This window comes from Saimiri boliviensis, chromosome 9 (assembly GCF_048565385.1).
Source record: "Saimiri boliviensis isolate mSaiBol1 chromosome 9, mSaiBol1.pri, whole genome shotgun sequence".
NCBI classification, from domain to species: Eukaryota; Metazoa; Chordata; class Mammalia; order Primates; family Cebidae; genus Saimiri; species Saimiri boliviensis.
This window is the reverse complement of record NC_133457.1, coordinates 64,240,206-64,259,046: the sequence shown is the minus strand read 5'-3', so window position 1 is coordinate 64,259,046 and position 18,841 is coordinate 64,240,206. Positions and strand designations below refer to the sequence as shown.

At 40.5% G+C, this 18,841-nt stretch overlaps 2 protein-coding genes across 5 annotated transcripts in view; one reads left to right on the top strand and one right to left on the bottom strand.

The window, feature by feature from the left end:
* Window positions 1-9,203, bottom strand: part of WDR48 (WD repeat domain 48) — a 45,238-nt gene extending 36,035 nt beyond the window's left edge. For both annotated transcript variants that reach the window (XM_074406056.1, XM_039461957.2), the window contains exon 1: window positions 9,110-9,203. In XM_074406056.1, the coding sequence (XP_074262157.1) occupies window positions 9,110-9,157 (48 nt within the window). In that variant the 5' untranslated portion in view covers window positions 9,158-9,203. The remainder of the gene's footprint in view (window positions 1-9,109) is intronic.
* A 36-nt stretch (window positions 9,204-9,239) lies between these two features.
* The window catches only part of SCN11A (sodium voltage-gated channel alpha subunit 11), a 178,316-nt gene continuing 168,714 nt past the window's right edge, over window positions 9,240-18,841 (top strand). For all 3 annotated transcript variants that reach the window (XM_074406054.1, XM_074406053.1, XM_074406052.1), the window contains exon 1: window positions 9,240-9,323. The gene's annotated coding sequence lies outside the window, so the exon portion shown is untranslated. The remainder of the gene's footprint in view (window positions 9,324-18,841) is intronic.

Genomic DNA, 18,841 nt, shown 5'->3' with positions numbered 1-18,841 from the left:
ATTAATATGAGATGACTTTACCTATAATAATTTTTTTTTTGAGATGGAGTTTCACTCTTGTTACCCAGGCTGGAGTGCAATGGCGCGATCTTGGCTCACTGCAACCTCTGCCTCCTGGGTTCAAGAAATTCTCCTGCCTCAGCCTCCTGAGTAGCTGGGATTACAGGCACGCGCCACCATGCCAATTTTTTGTATTTTTAGTAGAGATGGGGTTTCACCATGTTTACCAGGATGGTCTCGATCTCTTGACCTCGTGATCCACCCACCTTGGCCTCCCGAAGTGCTGGGATTATAGGCTTGAGCCACCACGCCTGGCCACCTATAACAATTTTTAAAAAATAACTGCCATTTTTGTTTCCCCTAAGGATAAATGAATACTTTCTGATAAAAGGTTTAAACTCTTTGAAATGTTCTTTAAAATTCAATTTTGAGAAATTAATGCTTTAAAAGGGCCAGGGCTGCAGACACAAATAATTACAAGGATGTTGTTTTAATCCAGTCTTCTGGGTACAATCAACTGTAACTGAGATCTACTCAAACCAGCTTGGCTTTTTTGTTTATTCTGAAATTTTTATTTATTTTTTTGAGACAGAGTTTCCCACTGTTGCCAGGCTGGAGTGCAGTGGCACAATCTTGACTCACTGCAACCTCTGCCTCCTGGGTTCAAGGGATTCTCCTGTCTCAGCCTCTGGATTAGATGAAGCCAAAGCACGTGCCACCACACCTGACTAATTTTTTGTATTTTTAGTAGAGACAGGGTTTCGCCATGTTAGCCAGAATGGTCTCGATCTCCCGACCTCATGATCTGCCCACCTTCGCCTCCCAAAGTGCTGAGGTTATAGGCGTGAGCCACCACATCTGGCCCTATTTGTTTTTTACAGGAGATGTCAAGATAAGGGTATAAGGAACAGGGCCCAAGTCAGGAAATACAGTCATCACTTATAAGAGGCATTTAAAAAATCAAATCATGACACTTCTCTGCTGAAACCTTCCAATATTTTTTCACAGAATGTGAAGTCCTAACTCCTCAAATGCTTGGTTCTAACCCTATGCCCTCACAAGCACTTCAAACTGACTGCCCCTAGCTTCTTTTATGACAGTCACTCCAAACTCCTTTCTGTTCCTCAAACACATCAAGCTCTTTCCCATTCCAGCACGTTGCCAGGTTCAAGAAGATTCACCACTCCTCAGATCTCCATAGGAATATTCTCTCTCCAGTTTTCATCTTGTCTAGCTCACCCTTATTCTTCAGATCTTAGGAGAAAGGTCTCCTTGGAAAGTCCTTTCCTGATCTCATTCTCCTCAGCGTTATGACCCTATCACTTACCCTACTTATTTAACAGCTCTGACCATATTCCATATTTATATTTTCTGGTGTATCTTCTCCATTAGAATAAAAGCTCCAGGAAGGCAAGGGACTTGCTGGTTTGTTCCTTCCACCACTGTGCCCCCAATATAGTGTCTGACATAGAAAAGACATACATACCATTGCTTGAATTGGCTTTCCAAAGCCACAGGAACCAAGCTACCTTCAATGTCAACTTCAGTCTGTCTCAATCTCGCTCTCTGGGGTTCCAGGGCTGCTTAACCTAGCGCACATTTCCTTTAACTGAGACCATGCATATCTAAATCTTGATATCCAGACTTCTCGGAGATTATCTGACTGGTTAAGGCAAGAGTGAAAGAACAACCTGAATGTCAGAATTCTCATTCTAGGTGGAAAGTAATTACTGAGGAAACCAGTCTGGGCCAACCTCTTCAATGGTATTTCAAAAATGTGTGCTTTAAAACGCAAAAGAAAAAAATGCAAAAGAATTAGAAATATCCTAGCTGGATAAATTCTGGCATGCACATCTGTAAAAGAGAATACTATTCAATCACTTAAAATATTGAGGTAGGCCAGGTGTGGTGGCTCATGCCTGCAATCTCTGTGCTTCAGGAGGCTGAGGTGGGAGGACTGCTTAAATGCCCAGGAGCTCAAGGCTGCAGTGAACTATGATGACAACACCGTACTTCAGTCTGGGTAACAGCATGAGACCCCGTCTCCAAAGAATAAGAAAAAGTTGATGGAGGTCTAGACTGATTAACATGGGAAGAAAGTCATGATATATTTTTAGTGAAATATGTGTGGTACAACACAGCAATGTACGATAGCCATTATTATAAAAATGTTTCAAAATATTAAATATTTTAGAATAAATACACAAGTTTTGAAGAATATACTGATATAAAAATAACCAGGAGACAGGTACAGTGGCTCACGCCTGTAATTTCAGCACCTTGGGAGGCCAAGGCGGGTGGATCACGAGGTCAGGAGATTGAGACCATCCTAGCCAACATGGTGAAACCCCGTCTCTATTAAAAATACAAAAATTAACTGGGTGTGGTGGCATATGCCATAGTTCCAGCTACTGGGAAGGTTGAGGCAGAATTGCTTGAACCCAGGAGATGGAGGTTGCAGTGAGCCAAGATCGAGCCACTGCACTCCAACCTGGTGATAAAGCGAGACAATGTCTCAAAATAAAAAAATCAAAAACAAATAACCAGCAGTTATTTCTGAATGATAGGATTATGGTGATTTTCCACCCATTTATGTCTTTTTTATGTGATCTGAATGTTTTACAAAGAATGTATATTACTCAGTTTTTAAAATTTGATCATTTGTTATTAAAGTAATTCTTGCCTGTATTTAGAAAATCAAATAGTAGTTGACTGTAATGAGAAACAGTCTCTCTACTGTCTGGATAAGACTCTTCACACCTAGTCTTCATCCCTAAAGGTAACTAATTGCAACTCAGTTGTTGCTACTGGAGAGTTAATGGCATTTCTCTAAATATTGCTTGTAACTTTTGGCTCATACATTTTAGACCTTATCGATTTACTCATGCTACTGTAAATTAGGACATGGCTCTGAAACTACCTGGATACCTCTTCCCTCTACTCCTGTTTTATATATATATCTACATATATCTTGGTATTTTTAATTGAATAATCAGTGCCATATTGTTGTGACTGTAAGGCTGTCTGCTAAGTACTATATTATGAATACATTTCCTTTCTGAAAGAGCTTTTTGTTTTCCTTAGTTTTAATCTTTCATTCTTCAATGGTTTTCTCCACTTTAACTTCAATTTTCTTTAATTGCTGTGCCACAGAACTCACCCGCACCCCTTCATTTTCTCAGAAGGCTTCCCCTTTCAAACCCTCTCTTTTCTCACTAGAATCCAGGCTGACTGCCCTCTAGGTCTGCTGGCACAGCTGTCACCTTTGGTGTTTTCCTTCACTGCTTTTCTGTGTTACAGCTATTGTTTCCTGACTTCCAATGCCTCCTCCTTTCTTTGTTCACTCCACAGTTTTGCTGAAGTACACCCCAATACCCTAAGAAAGTAATATAAGAAAAGGCACATGGGAGGCAACTTGGTCCTTGCATGCCTGAAAAGGTCTTTCCTCCACATTTATACTTGATTTAGCCATTCTCTCAACTCTTGAAAGCACTGCTGGAAGTTCCTCTAGCTTCCAATGTTGCCACTGATTTCAGTGGCATTCTGTTTCATTGAGCTTTAAAGGAATCCTATTTTCATTCTCTCCTCCACTCCCTTGTCACCTCCTTCCCCAAGCTTTTAAGATTTTCTCTTTTTCCTTGGTGTTGTGACATTTTTTGATTTGGTTTTTCTAACAATTTTGCTGCACATTTAGAAAGCCCTTTCAATCTAGAAATTTGTGGCATTTAAGCACTGGGAAATTTTCTTGTATCCATTATTAATCATCATCTCTGTTTTCTTTGCTCTTTCTTGAACTGCAATGAGTCAGATACTGGAACTTTCAAACTGATCGCTCATCTCTTATGCATTCTGCATTATCTATCTTTGTCATTTCATTTATTTTTGTAACACTTCCTTTAAAATTTTATAACTCTGGAGGTTTTTTCAAAGCAAATTACAGTGTGATGGAAAAAAATCAAAGCAATATCTTTAATAAAGAAATGGCTAGACAAATTATGGTTCATCCATTCTATGTGGTCATTAAAGAATTATATATGCTGATATGTTTCAAGACATGTCACATTAAAAACTTGTTATGCATCCATTAAAGTACATGGAAAAAATTAAAATGTCTGGCTATAGAAAAATAGAGGAAAATGGGATTTAATTCTTTCAACGAATATTGACTAGGCACCCACTTGTTGCCTGGCACTATTCTAAATGCTGAGGATATGGCAGCAGGCACAAAAGTCCTCTTGGAGCTTTCATTTAGTTGGGGAAAGAGCATAACTAGAAGTGACAGCAAATTAAGGGAAGCATTTTTTCCTCCAAGGTATAGGCAAGCTTTTTCAGGTAGAAGAGATGGGAGTAATGGAAAGATAAAAGTAGAAGGTACTAGAGAGAGAAGCAATAACTGAGTGAACAAAGTCATGGGAGAACTATATTTAGATAGAGTCAAGAGTATAGGCTAAGGCAGAGAAGATCTGGATTCATAGCCAAATACCTTGATTGACTTTAAAAAACGGGAGGAGGGTAATACATGAGCTTTGCAAGGGAATGGGAAAGTCTTCAGTAGAAAATATGCATTTTGAAAGAGTCAATCGAAGGGACTCTAACAGGGAGAAAAATAATAGAGTAGTTTGCAGCACAAGTATCCAGTTAAGTTACACTGTAACATTTGCAGCTGGCTCAGCAAGCATTGTTTAATTCTCCAGCAATTATCTGGGACCCCCAAACAAACAAACAAACAAACAAAACAAACAGTGAAGATAATCCACTGTACTTCACACGATCTGTCTCGGCCTTTTGAACTTAAATGTTCCTAGAGTTATTGGTAGTGTGCCAGAGGGTAGACACAATCATGAGAAAAACATTTCGTTCTTTGTTCATCATTTTATTTGAAAGTCATCACATTGGTCTTCTATTGCTGTCATAACAAATTACCACAAATTTAGTGGCTTTTAAATAATTCTATTTATTATTTCAATTCCGAAGATCAGAAGTCCAAACGACTTAAATGAGTCCCCTGCATGAGGTCTCACAAGACCAAAACTGACAAGGGTCAGCAGACCTGTGTTCCTTCCTTACTTGAGGCTCTACAGTCTGTTTTCAAGCTCATTCAGGTTGCTGGTCAAATTCAGTTCCTTGCAGTTGTAGGCCCTAAGGTCCCTATTTTGTTTCCTTGCTGACTGTCAGCCAAGGGCCCATCTTTGCTCCTAGAGGCTGCCTGCTTTCCTTCTCATGCTTTCCAGTGGCCCTGTCCTGCAATAGAGGGTTGGGTCCTTCTTACAACTCAAATCTCTCTCTCACCACATCTCTCCAGCTAGAGAAAGTCCTCTGTTTTAAAGGACACATATGATTAGAATGGGTCCACTGGGACAATCCCCTTATTTTTCAAGTCTGTAACCTCATTACATTTGCAAAATCCCATTTATCATGTAACATAACATATTTTCAAGGGATTAACATGTTACATTATCATGTAACACAACATATTTGCAAGGGATTAGGGCATAAACTTTTTGGGGAGAGCTCACTCTGCCTACCAGAGTAACTAACCAGTTAAGCTTCTCCCCAACACCGTGAAGCAAGTGAAGGAAGAAGCCATAACAGGAGGAAAAATGGAGGCAGAGAGAGCCACTCAATAGATCAGGTTGTTGGAAAATCCTAACACTAAGGGACTGCCAAGGAGTGAAAAGACTTGCTTTAATATCTTGGGTTACTGGAGAAAAAGCTGCATCACATAACTGAACTCACATATTTGATTATGTTTCTGACAGTCACAAATCCATCCCTCTTCCCTCCTATCTCCAGTTTTCTTAGAAATTGAAGCTGGTAGGATATGGACTCATTTAAAACTATATCTATAATTAATATGCAGTATGTTTGGACCCCTCTCCAATGATTTTTTAAAGTAATTATTTTATTATTTTGTTTTTGAGACAGCATCTCACTCTGTTGCCCAGGCTGGAGTGCAGTGGTATAGTCTCGGCCCATTGCAAACTCCACCTCCTGGGTTCAAGTGATTCTCCTGCCTCAGCCCCCTGAGTAGCTGGGAGTACAGGCACACGCCACTACTTCGGCTAATTTTTGTATTCTTAGTAGAGACAGGAGTTCAATATGTTGGCCAGGCTGGTCTCAAACTCCTGACCTCAAGTGATCTGACCACCTCAGCCTCCCAAAGTGCTGGGATTACAGGCATGAGCCACCACGCCCGGCCTCCACTAATTATTTAGCAGTATTTTAAGTCTCAAGGGTTTGTCTTGGTCTCCAACTTGACAAGGAACTCGGGGATACTGTCTCTTGGTCTGAGACACAGTCAGGACAAAGTATATTTGCTCCAAGTACCCATGTATGCTTTTTCCAAAATGAGTTTTCTTTTTGATTTGTAAGAGTAAATAATGCGGTAAAAAGTTCAAAAACACAAAGGTGTGTAGATTTCAAACTAAAAGATATCCCATGTTCTGTCTTATCTATAATCATACAATCTATTCCCAAAGGGATAATCACTGCTATTACCCTTTCAGACTTTTAAAATGCATTTCCCTTTGTGGAAATGGGACCACGCCATGTTGACTTGCTTTTTTGACTCACTCTCTCAGAGGTCTCCCTGGAAGACGAGCAGATCCAGCGCCATCCTTATTGTAAAGCCTGCAGAACTGTGAGCCAATTTTGCCTCTTTTCCTTATAAATTACCAGTCTGAGGTATTTCTTCATAGCAATTCAAGAATGGCTTCACACAACACCCTTGCATAAGCAGGGATAGATATATACATATGCAATTTTGTAGACTACATTTTTAGATAAGGAATTCTGGGCCAAAGGGGATGTTTAGTTAAAAATCTGACGAAGCAAGACACAAAACAATGAATACTATGGCTCCATTTATAGCAAAAAAAAAAAAAAAAAAAAAAAAAAATCACATTAAGTCAGGTACACAAACAGGAAGAGGTACAGAACAGCGGTTCTCAACCAGAGGCAATTTTGCCCTTTTGAAAATGTCTGGAGACATTTTTAGTTGTCACAACTGGGGAAATGCTACTACATCTAGTTGGTAGACCCAAGGGATGATCCTAAATAACTTGAGATGCATAGGACAGCTCCCTCACTCAGACACAACGAACTATCCAGATGAAAATGTCAAGAATGCTCAGGTTGATAAACTCTGGTCTAAGATTAAAACATGACATTGCCCACAGTAGCTTTCTTGGAAGCATGGAGGGCAACTCCAAGTATAAAAGTAGTTTATACTTTTGTTTGTTGGGTGTTTACAATGAACATGCACTAGTTTAAAAAACACTCACAGACAATGATGTTTCAGATGAAATCAATCCCTGTGGCTTCTCAGACTGCTTCTATACCCTGGGGACAAATTCCAAACGCTCCCTGAATCTTCTCTTCAGCAGGTTAATCTTAGACAGCCCTTTCAAAAATTCTTCATAGGAAATAATTTCAAGTCAGTTCACCAACCTGATTGCTACCTATGAAGAACAAGGTCCTAAGTGCAGAACACCAAACTCTAATTTTGTACTCTGATCACTGAAAGGTGGACTTATGTATCACCTGCCTCATTCTGTGTGCACTGGCTCACATTCAGCCTATTAAAACACGTTTTTTCCAAACCTGCTACAGTTAATTTACATTCTCCCCAGTCCATACTAGTACAATTGCCTTCTAAGTCTTTTAAAAATATATACACTTTATTGCACGGATTTTGGGAGTGGGCAGGCCTGGGAAGGAGGAAGCAGGGAAAACACTGCAGTAATAGGACTTTTAAGTCTTAAAGCAATAAACTGACAGGCCTGATTAACTACCCTTACTCCCCTGAGGAGTATATGATAGACCATGGAGTCTATCATACAATCAGATTACAATTTTGAGTTATATTTCAGTCCCTAGGAGACATTCTCGCTACCTGCCCTGGATGCTGGTGATACTTAAAATTCCATCACTAATGCACCGAAAACCTCACCTAACAAGGTGAGTTTAGACTCTTATATTTCACTCAATGCAACAAACATCCAGTGAGTGCTTAAGACCCTGTACTGATCAATGCGATCAATAAAACCAAGATGTGAACTACTCAGAAGACTTTATGGCCTACCACTTTCTGCTGGGATTACCTTACTGAAGGACCCCTTTATCTGACTACTTTTATCTGACACTTGATTTCAATCTGCAGAACTCCAAATAATGCTGTTTTATAAAAAAAAAAAAGCCTAGGTGTTACTTATTCCTACACGGGGGGGGGGGGGGCGGCGGAAGGGGGGAAGGAGGGGCAATCTAAGGGCCAAACTGCCACTACTACATACAATACAACTGCAGGAAAACACCTGTAATAGGACTTCTATTCCCTGCATCACTGAAAACATTAAGCGGCAATAACTCTTCAGCGTATCCCCAAACAAAAGTGAATTCACAAAGGCATAAAGGCACACACGGCAGGATTAGACAACTCTTTACCACATGTACAATAAATTATACAAACAATAAAGATTCAGCGATGCACACTGAAGATGAAGAAATGGTGAAGACGAACTTAAATTCCAAAACAATTAAAATTATAATTTCCCCAAGCACATTCTCATGTCATTCCCACCTACCCAGGGCTCAACTCGAACAGAAGCGAGGGCCGGGGGCTCCCAGGTGCGGAATCCACTGCAGAAACCCCGCAGGGCCGACGGCGCTCCGCCACCTCGCCACGCCCCCGCACAGGCCACTCACTCCTCCAACGCCCATCCCCCGGGAAACCCCTGGAGGCCTCCGCTGGGACGCCGCGAGGGCAGGGCGCTTCGGAGAAAGGCAGGGGAAGGGGGAGGCAGGTGGGCGGGGAACGAGCCTATCCCGACTCCGCAAGTCTATTCCCACAGAAGAGCGGCGACCAGCAATATCGGGCTCAGACTGCCACCCGCAAGGGTCCCGAGCCTGGGCCCCTAGGGCCAAGTAGGCCGACCCCCGCCCCTTCCTCGAGCCGTTAGCGCCGCGGCCCCACCCCTCGCGGCCGGCCGCGCCCCGTCCCGTTCGCCCCATGCCGCTACCCCAGCCAGCCGCGGCCCCGGGCACCTGCTAGGTGGACTGGGCCCGGAGCTGCCTGCCGCGTCCGGAAGGCCGAGGAACCAGGCTTCCATACCTGCACTTTCCTCCGCCCTGCCGTGTTCTGCCGGTGATGGGCCGCCATCTTGCATGTTGACACTCCGACGTCACTTCCGGAGGTGGCTCAGACCGGGCGGATGTCCTGCCCCTTTCCCTTTGGCTACGGGTTCGTGGCGGGGCTGCAGGAGTAGACGCGCCGAGTGTTTCCTAGGTGCTTGCTGTTTGTTGCTCTGTGACCGGCGTGTGGTGAGGTAGATGCACCCAAAACCAAAACCGTTGTGCAAATAATGCTGATGGGGAGAGAGCCACTTTTCGGGGCCGAGGGAGCAAATCCGAATCCAGTTCTGTGCGGCCCTACCCTGGCCCGTGCTGGGTTCCGAGTGCTCCCCCAGAGGCCCCAGCGAGGCGAAAGCGCTGGAAGAATTGACAGCGCTAGACATGGCGCTGCACAAGCCCCCTGACCTTTCCTAGGCAGGCAGGGGAACCAAATGATTTATTATTAAGTACCTAAAAATGTGGAAATTGTATCTTGGCCTCAAAGAGGGAGAAATAGAAGCCCTTGCAAAGGAGATGGCCTCCATCTTCAGGAGGAGCAAAGAATCCATTTAAATTAAAAGATTAAAAGCTGCAGCCATAGAAAAGAACATGATCATGTCCTTTACAAGGACATGATGGAGTTGGAGGCTATTGGAACAGAAAACCGATAAGTGGGAGGTAAATGATGAGAACACATGGACACGAAGAGGGGAACGACACACACTGGGGCCTTTCGGAGGGTGGAGGGTGGGAGGAGGGCGAGGATCAGGAATGATAGCTATTGGGTACTAAATATCTGGGTGACAAAACAGTCTGTACAACAAACCCCCCGACACAAGTTTACCTATATAGTAAACCTGCACTTGTACTCATGAACTTAAAAGTTAAAAAAAAAAATGTTACAGGAAGGTGAAAAGGGTAACACCAGTTAAAATCGTTCCCAGAGACAACTCAGTTCCAAACCCTGAACTGAAAACCCAGGTCTAGTCTAAATCATCTCTTATACTGGAATAGTTAGGCCCGTCTGGGTGAAAGTTTGACTTCAGGTGGTTTTCCTGACAATAATTATAGGAGCTGAGGGTGATGAGACCCTCTCTAGTGAAAAGTGAATCCTGTAGAACTACACTGTGGGATATAGCACATGATGTGGTATCCGCTCGTCGTCTGTGGCTCTTGAGCACTTGAAATTTAGCTAGTTCCGGTTAAAGTATGTAATTGTAAACTACCCCCAAATTTCAAAGACAAGTCTGAACAAAAAAAACTATCTCATTAATAATGTTTGTATTGATTTCATGTTGAAATAATCATGTTTGGGGGTATATTAGGCTAAATAATATATATTATTACTAAATTTTGTAACATGGATATTAGAATATTTAAAATTGCATATGTGATCACCTATTTCTGTTGCATAGTGCTAGTATATAAGTAATGCTAGTATATACAAAAGTTGTCTTGACAAATACTTTTTCTTAAATTAATAAAGAAATGTGAATTAGAGGAGAAAAATTGTGATAGCAGAAAGCTTCTTAAGCAAAACTGGCAGTGATAACTTACAGGTAAATTACTGCATCATTACAGCCTCATTCATTCACTGATTCATGTATTAATTCATTCAACAAAATAGTATTTAGCACCTCATATACGTCAGGCACTGTATTAGGTGTTGGAGAATCCGTGGTGAGTGTACATAATCATAGAACTTAGAGTCCCAAGATGAGACAGAAATTAATGCAGAGGTAAGTACTCTGAAGAAAGATGATTGTAAGACAGGAAGTATCTTGAGTCAAGATCTGAAGGATGGAGTTAACTAAGCAAGGAGAGGGAACAGTCCGAGCAAAGATCCTGTAGCAGGAGAGAGCATGGAACATTACAGGAACAGAGAGAGCATGGAACGTTGCAGGAATGGAGGGTCAAGGCTTAGAGTACAGAGAAGTGAAAGGAGTATGCAGAGGCCGTACCCAGCAGGGTCTTTTAGACCAATAGGAAGCTATATTTTAAAAAATTATTTATCTATTGAGCAACTATGATGTGCAAAGTACATGTTGCTCTGGACAATATGCTGGTACTTGCTAGAAATTGATCGTTATGTTGCAGTCCCACTTTGGACCTGAAGAACATCGAAGTAGTGAAGTTCTTTCAGTGGGTAGAATTTTCACCAGTACGTTTTGATGTTCACTTTGGCTTGAAGGAGAAATGGTTAATTCAGGGTCAGAGGTTAACTTTTTGGCCAATTTGTCAAGGACATGGAAAGAGCAAGATTGGAAAACTGGTGGCAAGGAAGATTCCAGAAGGGATACAGTGACGGACCTCTCAGAATAAATCATAAGACTCATATGGATGAAATGAACTGCTTTGTGATGAAACTCAGCCTCACTGCCTGCTCAGTAGAATCGTGAAATCAATGGCAATGGCAACAGGATTTGAGCTATGCATAGGATCACCAAGCCACTGCTGGGTGTTCAGGAGCAGTGACCAATTCTGAGTTTTCATGTACTCCATGCTCTAGGAGTATAACCAGGCACATGTAGGCAAGTCTATGCCATTAGCCATTGGCCCTCCCTCATCACTGAGGGAGTTCTTATTTGTCCTCTCTGAAATATGTTTATTCTAGATTGGGATTTCCTTCCCCTGCTCACTGTGCTTCTGCTGACACCACCGTCTAGGGACTTACTCAGTGCTTTAGATCCTATCATTTTCTCTAATGCTGTATTGCTTTCGACCAAGAAATTCACTCCACAAGGAAAGAAGTAATGCACTGGGCTTTTGCCCATGGAATTTATTGGACTAACTGTGTACTCCATCACCAAGAAGTATCTTATTGAAGATACATTGAAGACTTAGTTATGGTGCCTTCTGGGAGATAGCCCTTTTTGATATTGTCCTGTAGGATGCGGTATATGCTCTGAACTAGTGTCCAATATTCAGCACTCTTTTTTTCTGTTCCTTTTATCTGTTGCTGTTTAACCACCCGCAAAATGTAATGGTTTAAAACAGTTACAACACTTAATTTGCTTACAAATCTGTAGTTTATGCAGAGCTTGGTGGGAACAGATTTTCTCTGTTCCACTATCCACTTTACATCAGCTGGGGCAGCCAAAAGATTGGAGCTGGAATCATCTGAAGACTCCTTCTCTTACATGTCTGGTGACTGATACTGGTGTTGGCCTAGTCCTTAGCTGAAGGTGTGGCCAGAACACCTACTCATAATCTTTCCACAGCACTGTTTGGTTCCTCACAATATGCTAACTGGGTTCCAAGGATGAGCATCCCAAAGAAGAAAAATCTGGTTGGAAGTGATAATACTTTTTCCAAACTCACAGTAGAAGTCATGCAGTGTCACGTTAAGCCACAGTCAATTTATTAGAACTTATTACTAAGGTTATCAGTGTCTAAGGAGAGGGGGTTAGATGACTCCTTTTTTATTAAAGAAGTGTCAATAAATTTGTGGATGTATTTTTAATTGACACATAATTGTACATATGTTTGGCGTACAGTATTTGATAGCTGTCTGTAATAATTGTTTTGGGAAAATTCAATATCCACTCTTTTAGCTATTTGAAAATATATAATAAATTATTGTTAACCATAGTCATCCTGCAGTGTTATAGAGCACCAAAAATTATTCCTTCTACCTAGCTGTAATTTTATATGTGTTAACCAACCTTTTTCTATAGTATCCTCTCCTTCACCCTTCTCAGCCATTAGTTCCACTATTCTATTCCCTACTTCTCTGAGATCAACTTATTTTTCTTTCACATATTGGTGAGAACATGCAGTATTTATCTTTCTGTGCCTGGCTTATTTAATTTAAGATCATGACCTCCATTGCTATCCATGTTGCTGCAAATAACAGAATTTCATATTTTTGATGGCTGAATAGTATTTCATTTTGTATATATACCACATTTTCTTTATCCATTCTTTTGGCGGATACTTAGGTTGACTCCATATCTTGGCTGCTGTGAATAGTGCTGCAGTAACTATGGGAGCATGCATATCTCTTTAACATACCGATTTTCTATTCTTTGGGTAGTAGTGGGATTGCTGGATCATATGGTAGTTGTAGTTTTTTGAGAAATCCACACACTGTTTTCCATAATGGTTGTAGTAATTTACATTCCTATGAACAGTGTGCGAGTTTCCCTTTCTCTGCACCCTCACCCTCTGGATTTTTTTTTGTCTTTTTCATAATAGCCATTCTAACTGTAGTGAGATGATAACTCATCGTGGTTTTGATTTGCATTTCCCTGATGATTAGTGATGTTGAACATTTTTTCCATGTATTTGTTGGTCATTTATATGTCTTATTTTGAGAAATGTGTATTCAGATCATTTGCCCATTTTAAAAGTATTTTTTTTTTGCTATTGAGTTGAGTTTTTTGTACTTTCTGGATATTAATTCTTTGTTGGATGAATACATTGCCAGTATTTTATCTCATTCTGTAGGTTGTTTCATTCCTCTATTGATTGTTTCCATTTCTGCAGAAGCTTTTTAGTTTGACATAATCCAATTTGTCTACATTTGTTTTTGTTGCCTGTGCTTTTGAGGGCTTAGCCATAAAATCTCTGCCAAGGCCAATGTCCTGAAGCATTTCTTCTGTATTATCTTCTTAGTTTCAGTGCGTTTTATATTTAGGTTTTTAATCCATTTTGTGTTGATTTTTGTATAGGGTGAGAGGTAGGGAGCCTCATTTCTTTCCTTTTCATGTGGGTAGTCAGTTTTCCCAGCACCATTTATTGAAGAGATTGTTCTTTTCCAAATATGTTATTGGACTTTGTTAAAAATCAGTTAATTCTCAGGCATGGTGGTACATGCCTGTAGTCCCAGCTACTTGGAAGGCTAAGATAGGATGATTGCTTAAGCCCAGGAGTTTGAGGCCTGCTGTATACTGTGATTGTGCCTGTGAATAGTCACTGCACAGCCTGGGAAACACAGCAAGACCCAGTCTTTAAAAAAGGGCTCGGGGAGCTGGGTGCAATGGCTCACACCTATAATCCCAGCACTTTGGGAGGCTGGGTGTTAGAGACCAACCAGAGAGTTCAAGACCAACTAGGGCAACATGGCAAAACCCAGTCTTTACTAACCAATATGAAAATTAACTGGTTGTGCATAACTGTAGTCCTAGCTACTCAGGAGGCTAAAGTGGGATGATTGCTTGAGCCTAGGAGGTGGAGGCTGCAGTGAGCAGAAATCAAATCATTGAACTCCAGTCTGGGTGACAGAGCAAGACCTTGTTTTTGGTTTCTGTTTGCATTTACATTTGGAATTTAAGTTGTTTTTTTTTAATTTTTAATTTTTGTGAGTACAAAGTAGGTGTATATCTTTATGGGGTATATGAAATCTTTTGGTACAAGCATGCAATACATGGTAATCACTTCATTGAAAATTGGGTATCCATTTCCTCAAGCATTTATTCTTTTTATTACGAGCAATCCAATTATACTCTTTGAATTATTTTTATATGTACAATTAAAGTATTATTGACTATCGTCCCCCTGTTGTGCTATCAAATACTGTCTTATTCATTCTTTCTAATATTTTTGTACGCATTAGCTATCTCCATCTCCCCCCACCCCACACCCAACTACCCTTCTCACCCTCTGGGAACCATTCTCTATATTCATGAGTTCAATTGCTTTGATTTTTAGATCACACAAATAAGTGGGAACATGCGATGTTTTCTTTCTTTGCCTGGTTTATTTCACTTGATATAATGACCTTCAGTTCCACCCATGTTGTTGCAAATGACAGGATTCTGGTATTTTTTTGGGGGGCTACATAGTACTTTATTGTGTATTAGTATCACATTTTCTTTATCCATTCATCTGTTGATGGACTCTTAGATTGCTTCTATATCTTGGCTATTGTGACCAGTACTACAACAAACGTGGGAGTGTAAATGTCTCTTTGATATACTGATTTCATTTCTTTTGGATTTATACCCAGCAGTGGGATTGCTGGATGCTATGGTAGCTCTATTTTTAGTTTTTTGAGACTGCTAAATGATTCTCCATAATGGTTGTACTAATGTGCCTTCTTACCAACAGTGTATGAGGGTTCTCTTTTCTCCACATCCTCGCTAGCATTTGTTATTGTCTAACTTTTGGATAAAAGCCATTTTAATGGGGGTGAGATAATATCTCATTGTAGTTTTGATTTGCATTTCTCTGATAATTAATGATGTTGAGTGCTTTTTCACATCCCTGTTTGCCATTTGTATGTATTCTTTTGATAAATGTCTATTAAGATCTTTTGTTCATTTCTTAATCAAATTATTAGATTTTTTCCTATAGAATTGTTTGAGTTCCTTATATATTCTGGTTATTAATCTCTTATTAGATGGATAGTTTGCTAACATTTTTGTGTTGTATCTTCACTTTGTTGTTTCCTTTGCTGTGCAGAAGTTTTTTAACTTGATGTGATCCCATTTGTTCATTTTTGCTTTGGGAGCCACCGTACCCAGCAAGAAATTTCACTGGGATTTTTTTTCTTATATTTTTTCACTTTCAGTCTATGTGTGTCTTTACAGGTGAAGTGAGTTTCTTACAGGCAGCATATAGTTGGCTCTTGGTTTGTTTATATATTTTTTAGAGATGGAGTCTTGCTCTGTCACTCAGGCTGGAGTGCAGTGGCACTCTTGGCTCACTGCAACCTCCACCTCCTGGGTTCAAGTGATTCTTCTGCCTTGGTCTCCTGAGTAGCTGGGACTACAGGCACCTGCCACCATGTCTGGCTAATTTTAGTATTTTTAGTAGAAACAGGATTTCACCATGTTGGCCAGGCTGGTCTCAAATTCCTGACTTTAAGTGATCCTCCCACCTCAGCCTCCCAAAGTGCTGGGATTACAGGCGTGAGCCACTGTGCCCAGCCTGGGTCTTGTTTTTTAATCCATTCAGCCAGTCTATATTATTTAATTGGGAAATTTAATTTATTTGCACTCAAGGTTATTGTTAAAATATGATACTTTATTCCTGTCATATTGTTGTTTTCTAGTTGTTTTGTAATTCTTCGTTCTTTTCTCCCTCTAGTTATTTATCTTTGCAGTGATAAGGTTTGATTTATTTTTCTTCTCATTTGTGTATCTTTTCAACCAGTGAGTTTTGTACTTTTGTGTTTTCATGATGATAGTTATCCTTTTGCTTCCAGATGTAGGACTCCTTTAAGTATTTCTTGTAATGATGGTCTAGTGGTGATGAATTTCTTCAGTTTTAGTTTGGGAAAATTTTATTTCTTCATTTCTGAATGATAACTTTATTGGGTTTGATATTCTTGCTTGGCAGTTTTTTTATTACAGCACTTTGAATATATCATCTCATTCTCTCCTGGCATGTAACGTTTCTGCTGAGAAAAATTATGTTAGTCTAATGGGGAATTTCATGTATGTTATTTGACATTTTTTTCTTGCTGTTTTAAAACTTCTCTCCTTGTCTTTGACTTTTGACAGTTTTATTATAATGTGCTTTAGAGACCTTTTTGGGTTGACTATATTTGGAGATTTTTTAGCTTCCTGGATGTAATGTCCATATGAAAGGTCCACTGGAACCTTAGAAAGATTTCAGTGATTATTTTATCAAATAGATTTTCTATTCCTTTTTCATCTCCTTTCCTTCTAAAACATCCAGAATGTGAATATTTGTTTGCTTAATAGTCTCTTCTAAGACTGTAGGCTTTCTTTATTCTTTTTAAATTATGTTTTCTATTTTTAGTCTGACTAGTTTATTTCAAAAGATCTATCTTCAAGTTCAGAAATTATTTTTTTCTTCTTGATCTATTGAAGATCTCTATTGTCTTTTTTATTTTATTTGTGGAATTTTTTAGCATCAAGGTTTCTGTTTGGTTCTTTTTAAAAATAATATACATTTCATTGTTGAATTTCTCATTCAGAGCATTAATGTTTTCCTGATTTCATTTAAGTGTCTGTACTTATCCTGTATCTTACTGAGGTTCATTAGTTTCCCTTCCTTTTTAGGCATCTGTTAGCTTTCCTTTTGGGGAATGTGTTACTAAGGAATTATTGTGTTCCTTTGACAGTGTCATGTTTCCTTGTTTTCTTATGTTTTTTTTTGTGTTCCTATGTTGCTTGTGTTCCTATGTTGATATCTGTGAATCTGGTGAAACGGTCACCTCTTCCAATTTCATGGAGTAGCTTTTACTGGGAGAGCCTTTTTTCCTGTAGTTGTGACCTATAGTAGTGATTGCTTAGGGTGCTTTGGCTTTGGTTCTGAGTGGGTGCAATAATGTAGTCTCCACATTTGATCTTAGGCAAAGGGCTGAGAAGCAATAACAGCTACATAGTCTCTGTGTGATTTTAACAGCATCAGCAGTATTTGAGTGCCACAGTGGCATAGACTGTAGATATTTGTGGAGGCAATCATGTAGTTTTGCTGGTGGTAAGTGTTCATTGGTGGCCAGTTCTTGGATTATGGGAGGGTGCTTGCCTGGGACAGCAGTACCATTACCAGCTATGGTGGGCACCAGGTGGGTTGGTCCTCAGTCCCTGAAGAATATACCATATGATATCTCTACCTCTGGAGGGGGTGGAGTTAGGAGAGGTGGTAGGTGCTGAGTAGACCAGTCCTCTGTCCCTGGGAGAGAGATGCACATGCCGTATCTTCACCACTGGATGGGGCAGGATTGCTGGCAGCAGTAGGTGGTAGGTGGGCAGGTCCTTGGTCCCTTGGGACTGTTTGAGGTACATGGTAACTCTGCCACTGGAAGGGGGCAGGTTCTCCAGTAGTGACAGCCTCTAGGTGGGCTGATCTTTGATCTCTAGGGGTGCCTACGTATAAGGGAGCTTCATCACTGGAGGGGGTAGGGTTGCTGGCAGCAGTGGGTACCAGGTGGCTGGGCATGTACACTGGCTCCCCAACCCCTGAGGGTGACCTGTTTACTGTGCTGGACTGCCTGCTTCCTGGAGCTTATGCTATGTGGGCTTTAGTGCTAGAGTCACGGTTCTACTACTAGGTCTGGCTGAGATAGCAGCAGAGTCTTCTGTATGGGCATGGTGGAGTGACCGCAGGGATATTGGAGACACAGGAGCCATTGGCTCCTGGGGCAAGGTGTACTTCAGCAGCGGCTTCTTACCCAAAACAGTACCATGTCATGACAGCATAGGTCCCAGGAGTATGCAGGAGAGGGCTCATTGTGTGTTTGTGGATGTATTTTAAAACCACCACACTGCCATAGCCAAAATAAATAGATTTAGAAACAAAGAGATATTATACCTAATGACCCACTTAAAACAATTTTTTTTTTTTTTTAGATTTCCATTCTCTGAAATTCTGGGCTTTGGTGGTTTAGAGGTTTGTTTCTAAACAAAGGAGTTCAGAGTTTAGTTTCTAAAGAAAGTTAGCCCCAGCAAGGGCAAAACAATGGTTCCTTTTATTTGGAGCCGAGACTGCCATCTGACCATTTTCTATATCTTCTGTCATTGGATAAGCAAGAGAAAAAGGTGAAAGAGAGGAAGAAGATTATGGTGTTGATCAACGTGATTAAACTTACCATCAAGCAAAAAATAGGTTTGCTATACCTTTAAACAGATAGATCTACTAATACTTGGGTCTCTTAGAATGAAGGTACTGGCTGAAAGTAAAAGGAGCATGGAATTGCTGATAGAGATAGGAAATCATAAATGGAGGGAAGTCCTCATGATCGGGGAAGAAATAAGAGCTGACATCTTGTTTTTGTTTTTTTGATGTTTCATGTATTCTTTTATGTGTTTTCACTTTT